The sequence below is a fragment of the Danio aesculapii genome, chromosome 7 (genome assembly GCF_903798145.1).
Source record: "Danio aesculapii chromosome 7, fDanAes4.1, whole genome shotgun sequence".
Classification (NCBI taxonomy): domain Eukaryota; kingdom Metazoa; phylum Chordata; class Actinopteri; order Cypriniformes; family Danionidae; genus Danio; species Danio aesculapii.
Genome location: NC_079441.1, coordinates 55277617 through 55296449, shown reverse-complemented (window position 1 = coordinate 55296449; position 18833 = coordinate 55277617). Strand labels below are relative to the sequence as shown.

The window sequence follows — 18833 nt, the reverse complement described above, 5'->3', positions numbered from 1 at the left end:
CTAATTTCCAGCAAACAAATAAATAAACAATAATAACGAAGTGTGCTCAAAAAAACTCAACTAAATCCACATACACATGCTGTGCCCCATATGGTCCAAAATCTGACAGGTGTACAAATCTAAGCTTGTTTTTATTAAAGCAAATATAAATATGCATATAATAATAATAATACTCATAATAATAACAACATTACACAAAATCAAGTTGTCATGAATAAATTGAAAAAAGCCCCCTGAGATGAAGAAGGCATGAAGGCAGTGGTGTTTATATTTATGTAGAAAATACATTTATGTAGAAAATCTTTCATGTTTAAAATATTATTTGTTCTTGTGTTTAAAGCTTTTGTCATTACACTACTTCAGTGTCACAGAGTCATTCAGAAATTATTATTAAAATGCATTCTTTTATAAAAGGTATGGTGTGGTTGACAAGAAAGAAAAATAGCTACACTCTTCATGTTGCAAACTCATTGTGGATAGACCTTGTCACTATTATTTCTAAAGAATATGCATGGGTATTTTTAATGAATCCTAATAAGTTATTCTGTTTTTTTATGTATACAAAATGTGATTGAAATTCTATATATTGGCCACATTGGTAAACATACACATAGAAAAGAGGGTACGTCTATGAAAACATAGAAAGATAAACAAAATTGTGTAACATTTTTTTAAAATACGTAATTAATAAAGACACAGTATGACAAAGTGAATTAGATGATATTTTTAAACATTTGAAGTGGAATGAAAATGTTTTTCAAAATTGTCCTTAGGAAAAAATGGATGTTGTTAAATAGTTTTAAGAAAACTTCGATGAAAGGATCCCCTTCAAATGTTTACTAATAATTTGTCATTTAGTAAGAATATGTGAATAACTCAATCTTGACAAAAATGTCAGATAGAACCTTTGACGATATGTATAAATACTATACAAACACAGAACACTTTTTGTGGTTTACAGTAGCTCAGGGTACATACCAACCATATAAACTCAAGAAAAACAGACGAAATTCATTTCAGACATTTTCTGTGCACAAATTCTGTAATTTTAGGACAGTTTGTGGATTAGTAGTACACTTAGGTCATCTAGTGGTCATTATTGGTATGACATAATGAGCAATAAGAGGATACATTTAGAAATTTTCTCTACATTATAACAATATATGTCATTATTAGGTTTAAATGTGTATTGTCAGGTTACTATTATTCATTTCTCAAATTAAAAAAATATATAATTATTAATTTCTTTAACATAGCCAAACACACACACACAAAAAACATTTTGCAACAGTTTGCATTAAAATGTATTTAAATATAAAGCTTATGAAAGCTCATTAAACATCCTCACAACAATGTATAAGTTATATATATAGACAAGAAAGAAATAAGAAATAAAGAATGGATCACTACATAAATAAAACTCACTAAAAACATGTGATTTAAAAAAACTGTTGCGGTCAGGAAATGTTTCGTTTATTTATAATGTGCTGACATTAATTTATTGGTTGTTTTTCTTTTTTATGTGTTAATTTTGCTCTTTGAATTCTGCGGTTGGTATTTTATCCGCTAGAGGGCGCTCTGGCTCAGCTGCGATGTGATGACATGAGCTCGAGTGTATAAATTTCTCTCATGCAGGACACCCACGGACATCACTCTTTCTGATATCCAGCAAGCTAAATCAGCTGTCATACATTTGCTACCAAGTAAACTGCATCAACAAGCACTAAATACAGCTTATTGACGCGCGTGAGCATCTGCATCGTCAAGGTGAGTGCGCATCATCCTGGCCGCATCTTCACAAAGCGTCAGAAAACGCGCTAATGTTTATCTGTCACACTCCTAGCAAGAATGTATGGCTACTAATGTAATAGCTAAAGTATTCAGTATTTTTATAAGGTTCACCTTAGACTTTAATAGAGATATGAAGGACCACTATAGGATATTTGTCGTTTTATGTCCTTCTAATGCGAAAATAACAATTTGACGTCGACAAGATTGTGACGTAGTATGCGTCTGTGTTGCACCTAAACACTTGATGGGATATAAGAAATGCAGCCTATAAATAATTAAACAAACAAGTGCATATAGTTTACACACAGATATTCGTATTTCCCCAACGTTTTATGACTTACTTTACGCATTTAAATGGTGTTTTTTTTTTTTCTCTTGTAACACGAGCTAACCTAACCGTGTGTCTCAGAATTTCTTCAGGATATCGATCCGGGTGTGCTCCAAACAGAATTAGCCAAAATGTCACTCTATCCGTCTCTAGAAGACATGAAGGTGGATAAATTCATACAGGTTGGTTTCATTTGTTTATTTTTTTATGAGAAACAGTAAATGACTTAAGCTATATTGTATAATCAATATTCAACTTTTATTTTTATTTTTCCCTCAAGGCACACAACACTCCGACTGTGAGTCCATCGAAAGCTTTACCTCTCCCTGAACCTTCCAGTACTCAAAATGAACCCAGTACCTACTGTGATTCAAAAGCTGAAGAAACAGGTAACAATCTGTTCTGTTTGCATTATTTTAACGATGGAAAGGAGGCTTAGATCACCAGTAGCTACCTCCAGCCACACTTTACTGCAGTGTTCTCACAAACTTGAACAATCAGATAATAATAAATAGTTCGCCCAAAAATTTAAATGTTCTCACTATTTACATTGCCCCCTTGTGGATACACACCTGGATGCACACCTTTATGAGTTTTTTTTCTCTGTTGAAAATAAAAGAGTTTGAAGAATGTTATAATATAAACTGGTAACTATTGATCGTTTTCAGTCATGTGACATGTGCCTATGTCGTAGATTTAACCAATAAGCAAGGTAAGCTGCCGCTTAGGGCCCCAGGACATCTGAGGGCCCCCAATAAATATCTATAAGTGTAAATTATACCTATAAACTATGTGTAACATATATTTTTATCATATTTTGTATAGTGAGAATCAAACAAATAAATTGTTTACATCATGAAATATTATTAATATACAATAAAACATAATATTATTACACTAATGTAATATCATGTCATTATAACATATAAAATAAAGTGTCCACCACCACCAATCATGCAGCAGTCCAGCAGTCAAATTTATAAAAAAATATATATTTATTATTTTTAGTTGTAAATTCATTTTGAAATGAATGTGTCTTAAAATGTAGAGCTTGCATTAAGATAAAACATAGAGAAGAAGATTGAGTGACATAAAAATCAGAAAAATAAATAAAAGTTAAACAAAGGTTTAAGTCAAAAGACTTGGGCCCCATGGCTGGAATTGCTTTGGTTCCCTAAATCACTAAACCCACCTTTGCATGTGCCGAGACCCGGCGGGCAAAAAACAATGGGCCATAATGGCAGCTATTCTGGGATCTCTATAGAATGCAGCACAAACTATTCATATTTCCATCTGTTTTAAGCTACTACGAAAATTTGGATCGCATATCAACAGAACAAAATAGAGATATGATCACAAATTGTAAATTTTGGGCACATGCAATCTTCTTGCTGTGAGGCGATTGTACGACCCACTACGCCACTGTTATGCCTATTTGGTGTCATTTTTTAATATTAACATTTGCTGGTAGGGAAAATCTATTCATTCACTTCTGTTATTTATACTTTGACTCTCCATTTCAATTTATACTCTAATTGCACTTAACCTGTAAATTTGAATAGAAACTGTCTAAAAAGTATACAAATGTACTTACAATAAATGTATCATCTATTTTTATGGGTCAATGATGCCACCATTCGGCACAGGTTCATAAATCTTTTCTTTCTGGCTGTTCTTTCTCTGAAGGAATTCTGTAGAAGCACAGCTCAGGTGTGTCTACATCAGTTAGTAATGCTATATCTTATTGCACAACAATGATCTGCTTTTGTCTAATAAAAGATAATTTACTCAGCTCTTGACTTGGCAGTCAGTGGGAGATAGTAATGTTTTGCCCTTATACATTTTTTCATAAAATTTTTTTGTGTTCAAAAACTCAAATGGATTTGTTAAAAGTGAAGGGTGGGTAAATGATGACAAAATATTCAGTTTTGGGTGAGCTATAATTCTTAAATGAAAATGTTCAGGAATGGAAAAGATATGGAAACTACGTTTGCAAGAGCCATGTTAACAATGACAATTTCTTTAGTCTTAAAGAGCCCATATTATGCATTATAAAAGGTCATATTTGGTTTTGGGGGTCTCTTACAACAGGCTGACATGCATGCAAGGTCAAAAAACACATTCATTGTTTTATAATATGCATTTATTTTTACCTAATTATCAAATGACTCCCATATGATTCATTCAGCGATTCATTTGTTACCAAACCCCTTTTTAGCGCGATGCTAATCTGTGCTGTTTGGACTGATGACAGTCTGTTGTGATTGGTCGACTGCGTTCAGCACGAGACCGAGAAATGCCCACAACACCTTATTAACAATTTTTAAGTAGTCAGATTGCAAAGTGTAAGTGTGAGCATACTCCTGTTTTTCCCAGGAGTCTCCCGTATTTAAGACTCATCTCCCCCCACCCTCCCGTTTTGTTATCTCACGTAAAACTTGTGAAATGGAAGAAAGAACTGATCCATAAACTGTGTACCGCAAAGTTCCTGTAAAACTCTGACAAAGTCTCATACATCAATAGTCTTTTCCAATCCTTCCTTTAACAAACGGCTAATGAATCCCACGTTGTAAGCTTGCAGATTGCTGAAGCACTCATCAGAAAAATGACAGGAACACAGCACAAGGCTGGGGCTATAATGCTGAGGGACCGCTCAACGGCTCTGCACACACTGCTTGACATGAATGAATCTGTTAAGGATAACTGTGCTGTGTTCTCACGGGTGGTGTCTGATATTGCACAGATGCTTTTGACATATACCTTATTATTTGCAAACATTATTTTAATAGCAATATGGGTCTTTTCATGAGCTGCATTATTAGTTTAGTCAGTAAAGTCAGTGAAGGCGGGCAAGAGTTGCGGGCTGTGTTTACTGCAGCAGGTTAACATGTCAACTGTTTTAAACTGTTCCTGAGCGCTGCGTTTCAAATGCAAAGATGCATTCTGCCTGAATGTGGCCTAAATACATAATGAATTCATCCTGATATTTCTGACGTTTCCTACTTTTGTCTTATGCTTCGTCAAAGTAGACGGTTCCGGTTTTCACATCCAGATGCGTGCTGTATTGATAACTAGCGAGTTATTCGCTGCACAGTTAAAAAAATAATCATTAATATCTTTTAAAAAAATCTGAAAATATTAGCTTTCACTTGTAATACTGAAAAATATATATTATAATCACTGAAAATTACACAATTTTTTAAATCACTCTCGCGACCCCTTGAAATTATTTTGCGACCCCCGCAGGGGTCACAACCCTAAGTTTGAGAAACACTGCTTTACAGCCTCATCTTTGGGTGTGGAAAATAGCACTAATTTTCTCTCTCACTTCCAATAATATCCAGCTGAGCACAGCGTCTTCACGACATGATTTAACCGGGGTCTGCTACAGTGTTCTTTATCTTCTTTTCTTTCTACTGTTTGTGGGTGGGGCCGAGGGTTTAAATTTTCACAGGTTTGCGCACGCAACAAATGAGCGGCGTTTAAGTTCCGTATTGAAGTCATGCTGACATGGCTAAAGACTCGTTAACAAGATGATTCATTTGAAGCACTATGAGTTGACTCTTATATAAATGAATAGTTTTAAACAGTGCACTTTCAAATTTAAGCCTTAGCTGGATATTTCACTTCACTTAGAACTGTTACGTTCTACATGGAAGGTCATTTTCATAAACCCATAATAGGGGCTCTTTAAGCTTTTCCTCTGCTCTAATATTTTGCAATATTTTTAAGATATAGCATAAAGCTTGTCCACAGTTTTTATCTGTTACTTTGTGCAGTTTTTTGCTTGCATTATGTAGCAAATAAAGCTAGACCCTTTTATGTTGCTTGTTTCTGTTGTTAGGTACCTGTAACAGGTTGTACCCTGAGCTGAATGAGTTTATGGGTCTAAACCTCAGTTCAGATGCCCTACAAACGTTTTCCTCATCAATTCCTGACCAGACTACTGGGGTGAGTGTGTTTATCTGTGAAAGAGACACAGAAACATTTTTATTGCATCCTAGCTACAATATATTGGAAAAAGAGAAAGAATTAATCATTTAAAGTAGTTGGACTTTAGTGCACTTTTTGATATGATTGTTCAAACTTGGCTCAGTTGACTATAGACCATTTCAGAGTCTGATTACTAGTTCGAGTTCAACCTACAGTTTTTTATGATATTTTAAATTGTGAAATACATTACAACTGCACATTAAATGCAAATATTCATTAAATACACTTTTTTTTCACAAGGGTTTGCTTTATGATGCTAGTGTCACAAAGTATTATTTCAGCTGCATTTAATTAATCAAAAAACAGTACACATTGTAAAATTGTGAAATGTTATTGCACTATAAAATAACTGTTCAAAAGTAGTTTATCGTTTAATTTAATCATTTATTCCAGTGATTTTAAAGATGAATTTTCAGCTTCAACTGAAATACTCCAGTCTTCAGAGTCACATGATCCTTCAGAAATCACTCTAATAATAATAATAATAGTTATTATTATTATTATTATTAATGTAATAGTAATAAAAGCAATAATGACTGGATTAATAATTTCATTTGAAACTACATACAATAAGAACACAGTTATTTAAAATTTTAATTTAATAAATTTAAAAAATGCCAAACTTTTGACCGGTAGTGTATTTACGGATGACATCAGCTCTCCGATCCTCTACAGACAGCAACGGACCCAACTCATTCAAAGCCAGAAAGATAAAAAAAAAAAAAATCATCAAATCAATCTGTGTGTCTTCAGTGGTTCAATCAGAATATTTTGAAGCTATGAGAATACTTTTATGCACAAATAAAATAAATCAACAGTGTCTTACTCGGTGTCAGTATAGGGTGCACCTCCATGAGCACTGTGCCCTGATGTATATCCCAGATGCCAGCACGCAACTTCCTCTGTTTGAAACAATGCACAGACACATCTACGATTCTTGCCAGCATGCATAAAAAATACAGTGCTCTCATGAATGTGCACCCTATACTGACACTAAGAAGAAACTGTTGAAAAAATAATTATTTTAGTTTTTTGTGGACACAAAGTATCCTTGTAGCTTGATCATTTTCTGATTGAACCGCTGAGGCAATATAGTCTGTTTTATAAGGTGTTTATTGAGTCTGGACTATTGCCATCTATTTCTCAGATTTAATTTAAAATATTTTAATTTGTATTACGAAGGTTAACAATGAACCCAAGGGTTTGAAACTATATAAGGGTGAGCAAGTAATAATATAATTTTAAATGGTTTGGGTGAATTAACCCTTTAAATAATATATTTGATTTTACTAAATAACATGAAATAACATTTTAAGTACCAAAATCATTTTTGCAGTATATTTATATAGCTTTTTTTTTAGGCTCTCAGCGTGTGTACCTCTGGAATGAGCTGGGCAGCAGCACCTGTAACAGGAAGTGACCTGGGAGTGAAGAGGGCAGAGATTCGGCAGGGTGTACGGGAGGTGGTGCTGTGCAAAGACATGGATGGAAAAATTGGCCTCCGCCTCAAAGCCATAGATAATGTATTTATTAATGTCATAAATTCTTCAACTCTTACATGTTTTATTAAGAAAAAAGAGCAGATAATCTAAGGGCTGGGCGATATGACAAAAATCTCATCACAATATAGTGCATTTTTCTGTTCATTTTCCTTCGGCTTAGTCCCTTTATTACTTAGGGGTCGCCACAGCGAAATGAACCACCAACTTATCCAGGATGTTTTACACAGCGGATGCCAGGACTGCAATTCAGTAATGGGAAACCCTCATACACACTCATTCACACACATACACTTCAACCAATTTAGTTTATTACACCTGTACCGCATGTCTTTGAACTGTGGGGGAAACCCAGAGGAAACCCATGTGAATAGAGAATATAAGAATATGAAAAAGTCCACACAGAAACACCAACTGACCCAGCTGACCTTCTTGCTGTGAGGTGACAGTGCTAATCACTGAGCCACAGTGTCGCCCTTAATTTATGTACTTTTATAATTTCTATACTTTTTTAAATTTTACAATCTTCAATCATTCACGTGATAATTGTTTTCACTATATATACAACTTGAGGGAAAATGTTCAATTAAAAATGTTGAAATATAAAATAAATATTAATGAAATGTAAAACACTTCTCAAAATGCAATGATTACAGACCCAGCATATAATATTGGTACATAAAGTGCCAAATGTAAACATTGTACTTTCAAATTTCTCCTGATACTGTTATTCATGTCTGCCTGTAATGGCTTTTTATTGAGCTCATATAAATTTGTTTATATAGTATTACACAAAACAATGTATTTTTGCTAAACCACAATATAAAAATAGAGCATAAAATGAAACGATAGACTTTTGTCCATACAATATACACTAACCGGCCACTTTATTAGGTACAACTGCTTGTTAACACAAATTTCTAATCAGCCAATCACATGGCAGCAACTAGATGCATTTAGGCATGTAGACATGGTCAAGACGATCTGCTGCAGTTGAAATCGAGCATCAGAATGGGTAAGAAAGGTGATTTAAGTGACTTTGAACATGGCATGGTTGTTGGCGTCAGATGGGCTGGTCTGAGTATTTTAGAAACTGCTGATCTACTGGGATTTTCACACACAACAATCTCTAGGGTTTACAGAGAAAATATTTAGTGAGCGGCAGTTCTGTGGGCGCAAAGGCCTTGTCGAAAGGCCACAGTAACTCAAATAACCACTCGTTTTAACAGAGGTATGCAGAAAAGCATTTCTGAAGGCACAACACGTCCAACCTTGAGGAGGATGGGCTACAGCAGCAGAAGATCACACCGGTTGTCACTCCTGGTCTGATGAGTCTCAATGAGTCTCGATTTCTGCTGAGACATTCGGATGGTAGGGTCAGAATTCAGTGTCAACAACATGAAAGCATGGATCCATCCTGCCTTGTATCAACGGTTCATTATGACCTCAGTGTTCCCATCTTCTGATGGGTACTTCCAGCAGGATAACGCACCATGTCATAAAGCGCGAATCATCTCAGACTGGTTTCTTGAACATGACAATGAGTTCACTACTCAAATGGCCTCCACAGTCACCAGTTCTCAATCCAATAGAGCACTTTGGGATGTGGTGGAACGGGAGATTCACATCATGGATGTGCAACCGACAGGTTTGCAGTGTGATGCTATCATGTCACTATGGAGCAAAATCTCTGAGGAATATTTCCAATACCTTGTTGTATCTATGCCAAAAAGGATTAAGGCAGTTCTGAAGGCAAAATGGGTCCAACCCGGTACTAGTAAGGTGTACCTTATAAATTGGCCGGTGAGTGTATATTGTCATATTGCTCAGCCCTAGATAATCTTTTGCAATATTGCTATCTGCTTGTTAAGTTGGAGGTGATGTATGGACTTTTTAAAGTGTTTTTATGATAATATTTTCATTTAAATATTGTGTAAGTGTTTGTTGTTTTCTTTTTTTATTAGCATCAAGTATAATGATATTTTCTGATTCTCAGTGCTCAAATATGTTTCAGGGTGTGTTTGTGCAGTTAGTGCAGGCTAACACAGCTGCAGCTCTGGCAGGACTGCGCTTTGGTGATCAGATTCTGGAGATCAATGGCAAATCATGTGCTGGCTGGAGTAGCGATTACGCTCATAAGGTGCTCAAGAACTCCAATCCAGAGAGAATCACGTTGGCTGTGCGAGACAGGTATGAAAAGCACACATACACACATGCACAAACACATCATGCATGTAGCAGTTCGGCAGGTTTCAAATACTCTGCACAATGCTGTTTTATTTATGAGGTACAGGTCATTAGGTCTGAATAATTCATGAAGATATCAGACACAGGAGTGTGTGTTATGTAGTTTCAGCCTCACAACTATCCAGCAGTGCAAACATTGTAGTGTTGTCTTTCACCATTATTCTAAATTCAGACCATAAATATACAAAAATTCAAACTGTGGCTTTCAAACACATCTATTAAGTGTCTAATTTTAATAAGGTTAATAAGGCATTTTAATAAGGCATTTTAATAAGATTGTCACTTCAAAACCTCAAATTGCAGTGCATACTTAACAGCATGAAAAATATTTCCTTTAAAATTTTCCCCTCGTCCACTTAATGAATTTGTTTAAAATTAAAACAGGTATTTAAATGAGCAAGTATATCTTGAATCAGTCTTCCTAGCCTGATTTTGTATACCCACGATTAGGAATAACAAAAGTCAGTAAACGGAAAAACTACTTGTGCTACAAAGTTGAGTTTATAACAAAAAATACCACTTTGCAACATCAGGAAGCATAAAAGGTTGTATTGCAAACCTAAAAATAAATGGAAGCAAATGAGAGTCTTAACATATTTGTGTTACAATGGCCATGCCTGCTCTTATGTAAAAAAAAGGTAAGATTTATAATATCTGTTGCTTCAAAACAATATTATATGAAGTGATAGCAAAATCTGACTCCTATGCTATTCACATGTTGGAGGGAGCAATGGACTGTGTGCACAGCTAGTATTTTTTAGCCACCAATAACTTCTGGTGAGTGGTTAATGTAACTTTTTTTAATCCATAATGTGCATTTTATAGCATCAATAATGTAATTGAATTCAAATAGATTCAGTTAAATAGATGTAAGAATTCATTTAATTGTTTAAGCATAAAACAAGATGAAAGACGAACAGTAGACAAGCACAGAAACTTAATACTGTAGTAAAATAAATGTCCATATTTTAAAGACATTCACAAAACAATGGACTTTAAGGACTTTCAATCAGTGCTTCTTGTCTGGTCAAAGATGCATGTCATATGGATTTTTATTGTCTTAAATATGGCCATTTTGTAATGATATGACCAGAAGCGCTTGAGCTGGCTTACTGTTTAAAAGTTTCTGTGCATATACCCCATTCATTCAATTTAGAACTTAGCATCCGAAATAAATTCCATTTATTTCTATAACAATACAAAAAGATCAACCCAGGCTCATTGACAATATGTTCCTCAGCCTTCATTATTGCAAAGCATGATATTCAGGACTTAAAGTATTCCGGCACCGTGAGGAAAAAAACGATTATATTTTAGAGCCTGCACATGTGGTTTAATTAGGGATGCTCAAAATAAGCGATTAAACGTCAACCAAAATGGTGCGTTTTTTTAACCGATTCATGAAACGATTAAAAAATCTTATTTTATATATTTTTAAAGTTTGGCTGCATAAGGGGCCGATTACAGAGAATGTAGTTTTTGTGTTAAGAGGGGTATCTGTTAAATGGTTTACTAACAGCCGCAAGTTTTTTACGCACTGCTTATGCGCCCTGGGCGCCTCACGTTTTGCTGTTGCATGCTGTGTGCTCGAGCGGAAAAAGCATGTTACATCAGTCGCATCTTTTTCAATCTTCAATCAAACGGAAGCGCGACTACGGCGAAGTTTTAATGATAGTGGAGAGACTTGTGGTTGCTGTTTTAAGTTATTACAGATCTTGAATATCACAATATTATTAAAAATTACAATTATAACATCAACAGCAACACTCGCGCAAAATACGGGTCAGCTGATTCAGTAGTTTCCTAGTGACATAAAAAAAGAGTACTGCGCTTCTTTTTTTCTTGTCAACATAAAGGCGGTGCGGTGCACCTCGCATTTTTGGAATGGAAAGGCGTGCTCTTTCTTATCGGCTCCTAAATGTGCAACAAATATTTGTTAACTCGCAGGACAGTAACACATGCAAACACACGTGTCTACAGACGTATTTTGCCAAAGAAGCAAAATGAAAGAAGATATTTCTGGTCACGGTTTGACACAGATGAGTTGACATTAACCAGTGCTGATGCTGATGGCCTCTGTCCTAAACTTAACAAACAGGCTATTGATGTGTACAACCAACAAACCAACCTTTTTTCCATTTGGAAAATTACAGTCTTATATATAATATAATATAATATAATATAATATAATATAATATAATATAATATAATATAATATAATATAATATAATATAATATAATATAATATAATATATAGTATCTTATATAAAACATGTATGCAGATTAATGCAATATCATATGTAAACAACAAAATTGTTAAACAAAAAGTCAACATACGAGCCTTGAGTTTCATTGTCATTTTTTTTCATCACATGCAGCGCGCACACATGAACCGCGAGTGAGACGGAGGAAATGAGTTATAATTATAAGACAATCTTTAATCTAATGACTTTTTAAAAAAATGTTGACAGAGGTTTTGTGAAATAATAATAACAACGGAGCATTATTTAAATGCATATTTCCTGTAAAGCGATCGATTTGAGGTAGCCTGATATTTTGTTTTGACGGAAGAAAAAACATGATTGGACAAACAGCAGACCCTCAGCCTCTTCCTCTGGACCAGCTCCATCTTCGGGTCCAAATGTCTTAAAAAGTACGAGTTTGTAAGACTTTGCTTACAACCAAGTGGCAACCTCCCGCTCTCCCTCGGGAAGCCAATACGGAAGTAACTGAAACTGCAATTCATCAAAATTCTGCTAGTCCTGGCTCCATAATAAAGCAAATTGCAATTGAGCCCACTGTTAGAATGGCCAACTTTACAGCAGAAAAAAAGGTGTTTACAGCCTGGTACAAAGAACGATTTCGGTTCATTTAGCTATTATTACCCTTCATGACAACTGTGAGGGGGGTGAATTTTTTTATAACTCATCCGTTTCCTTTATTTTAGGTTATATTAAGTCTGCATAATTAAAGGTGTGGCCACTTGAGTAACAGCTAGGTCTCGCTGGTCGCCGTCACTTCACCTTCCTGAATCTGGCATATTAGCCGCTGATCTCGGTATATTCATCGTATTTTTGTTTTGTTTTGTGTGGCTTTACACAGTCAGTTGCCTTTTGGAATTATTTCTTACAATTATCAGATGATATGGGATGCTGTGTGCACTTAATTGTGCTCACAAATCATTCACGTGGCCTCCGTTTCCCATGTGAGTAAAGTTATATACTTATATACCATCTTTATAAATGTATTTGTTTTATTTAAGAACATTTATCATTTATATTTTTCTTTAGACCCGTAAAGCACTCCAGAATGTGACAGATTGATTAGCTGTAGGCTCTAGAACATCTGAAGCGTTGTCACACAGTGTTATGCTGGATTTCATCAATAGTCTTGCATTTACTAACACACACTATATTTGAAGTGTTGGAAGTAATTCGCGTTTTCCTCCTGTAGAAAAACATCATAAGAACAATGTTTAGTGGCTCACTGTATTACAGTGTTTTAAAAAGTCTAAACACTTTACTGATATAGTGTATAGCCAAGCACATGTGGTCAGAATACAAATGAGTCACAGATAATAAAGTATTAAGATTTTTCACAAAGTAAAGTCTGTCTAAGCCAGGTCTTAGCTCAATGCCAGCAGGTGTCTGTAGCTCCGCTCACTCTCCGCCTCTTTGCTCTTGTTTGGTATCCCGCTGTGGGTGCGATGACACGCGAACAAAATGACGACGGTTGGCCGCGCCTACTTGTAGCTTCTTTTGCAGTGTTCAGAAACCTAAGGGTGACATCACGGATACTACGTCCATATATTTTACAGTCTATGCTTACAACCCAGAAAAAAAAGAAAAAATAAGTAATAATGGCCTTGATTTCCCTTCTAATCTTCAGTTTAGCAGTTCAGTTCTTTAGCACTTTGAGCACTTGTTATTTAAGCACTTGTTTAGAGGAAAACACTTTATTTGACACAGTACTTTTAAATAAATGTTGCAAAGCATAATCATTCAAGAGAGTCTATCTCAGTCTTAGTTTACCAGTTTTTTTAAGCACTTTAAGCTCTTGTTACTTTATTTTTGTTATTATCATCAATATTTGAAGTAAGTCCTTATGTGCAGTTTCTCTCCAACCACCTCCCCCACCACGCCAAAAAAAAATTCAGGCTCAGGATTTTTTTTTTACTTTAACCCCTGGATATTACTTCGGTTACTTTTCATTGGATGTTTCAGATGACTAATGCCTTGGAGGGCGCTGTCAACATTTTTGCAAATCTAAAATATTACCTAAGGTATGTATTGTTGTATGTTAAAGACATACGTCAGGGGTCACCAATCTCATTCATGGAGGGCCGGTGTCCCTGCAGGGTTTAGCTCCAACTTGCCTCAACACACCTGCCTGGGTGTTTCAAGTATACCTATTAAGATCTTGATTAGCTCAATCAGGTGTGTTTGATTAGGGTTGGAGCTAAAATCTGCAGGACACCGGCCCTCCAGGAACAAGTTTGGTGACCCCTGACATACGTCCTTCTTGTACATGTCCACTAGAAGGTGGGGCTTATCTTACAAACCTCCCAGCAAACACTGGCCACAACCCTTCCTCAAAACCAAACAATAGTACTTTCACAAGCAAATGTAAAAGGAAACTGCACTGTAACCACATACTTTTACCTTGAATTTACATTGTTTTAATCACTTTTGTGGTGTTGGTGTTGTTATTTGGTGTTGTGCAATGAATTGCACGGTAATAATACTTTATTTGTGGATAATATGTTCCTGTAAATATTATTAGTTTAAAAAAGGAACAAAAGTTGTTGGCATCATACTGCCCCATAGTGTTCATTTTACATACAAAAAGCAGTCAAATGTAATTTGAGGGGCGCCTATTTTATCCCTTTTTTAAGATTTAATATAAGTTTAAAGTTTGAATAAGTTTAAAAAACCCATCAGATTATAAATTAGACCTTATTAAATCTTGGAAATTTGAGCTGTTAAGACATTGTCGCTGTCACATTGTGTTTGTTGCCTGCGTCTTTAATGCAACTGAGCTGGTTATCCCTGCCCACCTTTCCCACGTGCGTGTCAGTGCATGTAGCTTTCACGTAGATAAACAGCACAGTGACAGACAAGAACGAAGCTGATCTCCCTTACTACACTAAGAACTTTTCCAACTGTTATTTGATACATTTGTTGTGGAGTTAATTCAAGCCTTTCTGCAGCGATGAGTCACACGCAATGTCGTTATTAAGTTTGCACACACACGCGTAGCACAACAAATGTGACAAGATACACATTAGCATCCACTGCTGTATGGATATTCGTTATGTTAATGTACAAAATAAACCTGATTTAATGTCCACAAACCGGGATTAAAGCCTTTTCTTTTATAATTGTACTGACATGCGGCTGTGGTGATGATTTACGTTGCGATTTTACTGTATTTATTACAAGCTTATTTTAGAAACTTTTTAAACTTGTAAAACTCATTCTTGAGGTGCAGATGATCACAGAGGGCTGAGATCATTTTATCCCAGTTGTTTTGTTCACGTCCTGTCTTGTGGATATGATTATACTCCTTACTATGGAGACATATTAATATGTGTTTTTTGAAGTTTGACAAAAAATGTAAGCTTAGGAAATAAGGGGAGGGTAGTGCAGAGGGTTGGGGTAAATTCTATGTACACATAAATACCAATTATAAAAATGACGCTCTCGGCAGCATGAACAGTGCTAGGATGTTAGCTAACAGGTTTGGTCCTTGTATTGGAGTTGAGAAACACCCCCTTAAGAGAAGCTTATACTTATACTTATAAGGAGACAACTTAAGGACCTCATATTGAGCCCTGTGATCCCACACTAGACTTTTGCTTGCTTCCCACAAATTTTACATAACTCTTGGGCATATTTAAGCTCTAGCATCTTAGACTTCTGTAAACTTCCATATAATATGTTGCAGGACTTGCAAAACCTCTAAATTCGTGATAGCCCTTTAGGTAGGCACTCTTTAGTTTTTGATAGCCCGAATATAAATTTAAGTAGCCCAAATAAAAAAAAATACACTATTTATTCAATTAAAACAAAAACTTAAATTTACTAAACAAAAAAAGATATAATGGCATTTCTTATAGGCTATATATATTTTTTAAACAACCGAAATTGTATTATTTAACTTCTTTAAGTTTTTATTTAATTAATATTTTTTAAATAATAAAAAAATGATGTTAAATGAATATTGTTTCAGGTTCATTTTGTAGTTATAAAGACATTCCAATATGTTTACTTTATCCTTATTGACTTTTAATGAGTATTCTATCCTTCTAAAGCATTTGCATCTGTTCTGCATGCGCTTCAGCACGTGCTTTCTACCGACCCGCACACACTCGCCAAATTTAAAAATGAATGGTTTTTCGTTAGTCTGAATGACTAACCAACATATCTGGATCTTAATACTAAATAGTTGCATAAATATATATTTTTAATTTCACATAGCTTAGACAGGCCTAACATGATGTGAAAAGGCTTGTTTACGAACCGAAAGAAAGACATGTCCTGTTATACTATAATTTTGTACAATTCTGAGGTAAGGAATTAATGTCTTACAAATACTTTATTTTAATTTAGCTTATTCGTTGTTCTTGAATAAATGTCAATTTTATATACTTTGTTGAAGTCATTATTTAGAGCTGGCATAAGGTAATGGAACGAATCAGGATGTTCTGTTTATGCCACACATTAACCTGATTTAAACATATGAAACATATGATTATTACATTTAAAACTTAGCTCAGGCTATTCCTCTATCTGAATCTTATGTCAGTGCGATCTCTAAGTCAGTGAAAAGTGTTTGTGTGATTCAGTGCCACACATATCATTGCAAAACAAGCAATTAAACTGACTAAAATCTACTAAATCTACTAAAATTGAAATAGACTTGGTAGCCTGACTGAAAAAACAATAGCCCCAGGTAGCTACCAGATATTGTGAGCCCTGTGTTGTGGGCCATTACCCTAAAACAGCCACTGTGGTTAAACCAGTAAATAGTGAACCATTTTTATGATCTTACATGAATGTTCATGATCTTATATAATTTAACGAGTATTCAAAACACTGTCATTGTTTGCAGGCCACTGGAGCGAACTGTGACCCTTCACAAGGACATGAACGGGCAGCTTGGCTTTATTTTTAGAAAAGGTCGAATCACCTCAATAGTAAAAGACAGCTCATCTGCACGCAACGGCCTGCTTACTGATCATCAGATCTGTGAGATCAATGGTCAGAACATCATCGGACTAAAGGTAAATCACATTCATATTTTCCTTTTTTTTTTAAATTTTATAAACAGCAGTTAAACTGTAACTGTAACCGTTTAACAACAGTTCAATTGTAAGATTTGATTTAAGCTACTTTCCTTTTTTCTTCTGTTTGATCAGGACACGCAAATCATGGACATTCTTAATTCTAGCGGGGGTGTTGTCACGATAACTGTAATGCCAGTGGTTATCTTTGAACACATGATGAAAAGGTATGGAAAGTAAACTTTGGGTGGGTGAACTATTTACTGTACATAGATATGTTTCTTCTTTTCTTTCATTCCTTATTTTCTTTAATTTCTCATTGCAGGATGTCCAGCAGTATTGTAAAGTCACTCATGGATCATTCTATTCCTGAGGTGTGAGTTGGTTTGGGTCAAACTGTACAGCTGAGGATGATTTAGCCACAGCTTTGACGACTCACATTTGGTCTGTGGTACAAGTTCAGCTACCATTGTGAGAATTTATACATGTGTGTTTTAGAGATTATTGACATGCAAAGACAAAACAGAGCAAGGAGAATGAGAGAGATATTTACTTCAGCTTTTTCTTTTTAAGTAATAGTGTACTCAGAAATGCTGTAATCCTTTACTCATTTTCATGTTGTTCTAATCCTGTATACCATTTTGTTGTGTAAGCAGGGCTTCACAATAACACCCACCAACCCACCAAATACAGGTAGATTTCAGCTGTGGCGGGTTAAACAGACACTCCCACTAGCCACTTTGGCTGGTTGAAAATATTTTTTAAATTGTAGTTTTCTTAAAAGCAGGGTCCGACTATAAAGATGGCCCAATATTAATGCAAATGTGATCTTAGAATCGAGAAGCAGCACGACTGACAAACTAATTGTTTTCGCGCAAGCAAAAGAAAGCAGGGGATTACTGAATGAGAGGATGATTACTCGCATGCACAGGTGATGTGATGTGCTGGACTGTTAAAAAGCGTGTGCGCTCCTGTTTACTTGCGCGAAGCAACCGTGCTTAGAGGAAACGCAACTGGTGCAATCGGTTCTCTTTGAAATAGACTGGACAAAAAGCGATGATCATGCACCCAGAGTCCTGCTGCTTTCAAGAGCTCAAAATGTAAATATATATATATATATATATATATATATATATATATATATATATATATATATATATATATATATATCCTTTTGTAAGCAGCAGCGCTCACTGCTTTCGCTTTAATTATTATTTGAACATTAACAGGGCTAACATAAATCATGTGCATGTGATCTACCTTTCATTATCACACACGATAGTTTTTTACCTGCTTTCTTTTGCTTACAGTTATATTTGTTAATATAGTTTAATTTTAATTTCTTTACAATAGTATTGTTTTAATATGAGAGTAACTCCCCATTTCAAGAGTCCACACTTAGCTGATGATTGATTTATTTTAAAAGCTTGTTTGGCATGCTGTCCCAAGAGAGAGCCCTGAGCTCATCCTCGAGCCCCGGGCTCCTTCCCGTCTGCAAGGTGAGAGGGGAACTCCCCTGCTGTAGTAGCTAATGAACAGATAGTGATTACTCTTAAGAGATAACTACTTACTAGGTGCATGTCTATGGTGCCGATTTGGATTAGTCAATTAACTTAAGTTGCATGTTTTTGGACAGTGGGAGGTAACCGGGGAACCCGGGGGACACCAACGTGATCATGGGGAGAATGTG

General features: G+C 35.4%; 1 protein-coding gene across 1 annotated transcript; it reads left to right on the top strand.

Annotated features, from left to right (window-relative positions):
• Nucleotides 1–1598: 1598 nt before the first annotated feature.
• sdcbp (syndecan binding protein (syntenin)) lies at nt 1599–18231 on the top strand. Its single transcript, XM_056462955.1, has 9 exons — nt 1599–1767; nt 2201–2301; nt 2400–2508; nt 5964–6070; nt 7474–7635; nt 9626–9801; nt 16972–17143; nt 17279–17370; nt 17469–18231. The coding sequence occupies exons 2-9, from the start codon at nt 2251–2253 to the stop codon at nt 17521–17523; spliced, it is 924 nt and encodes a 307-aa protein (XP_056318930.1). The 5' UTR covers nt 1599–1767; nt 2201–2250; the 3' UTR covers nt 17524–18231.
• The last annotated feature ends 602 nt before the right edge of the window (nt 18232–18833 follow it).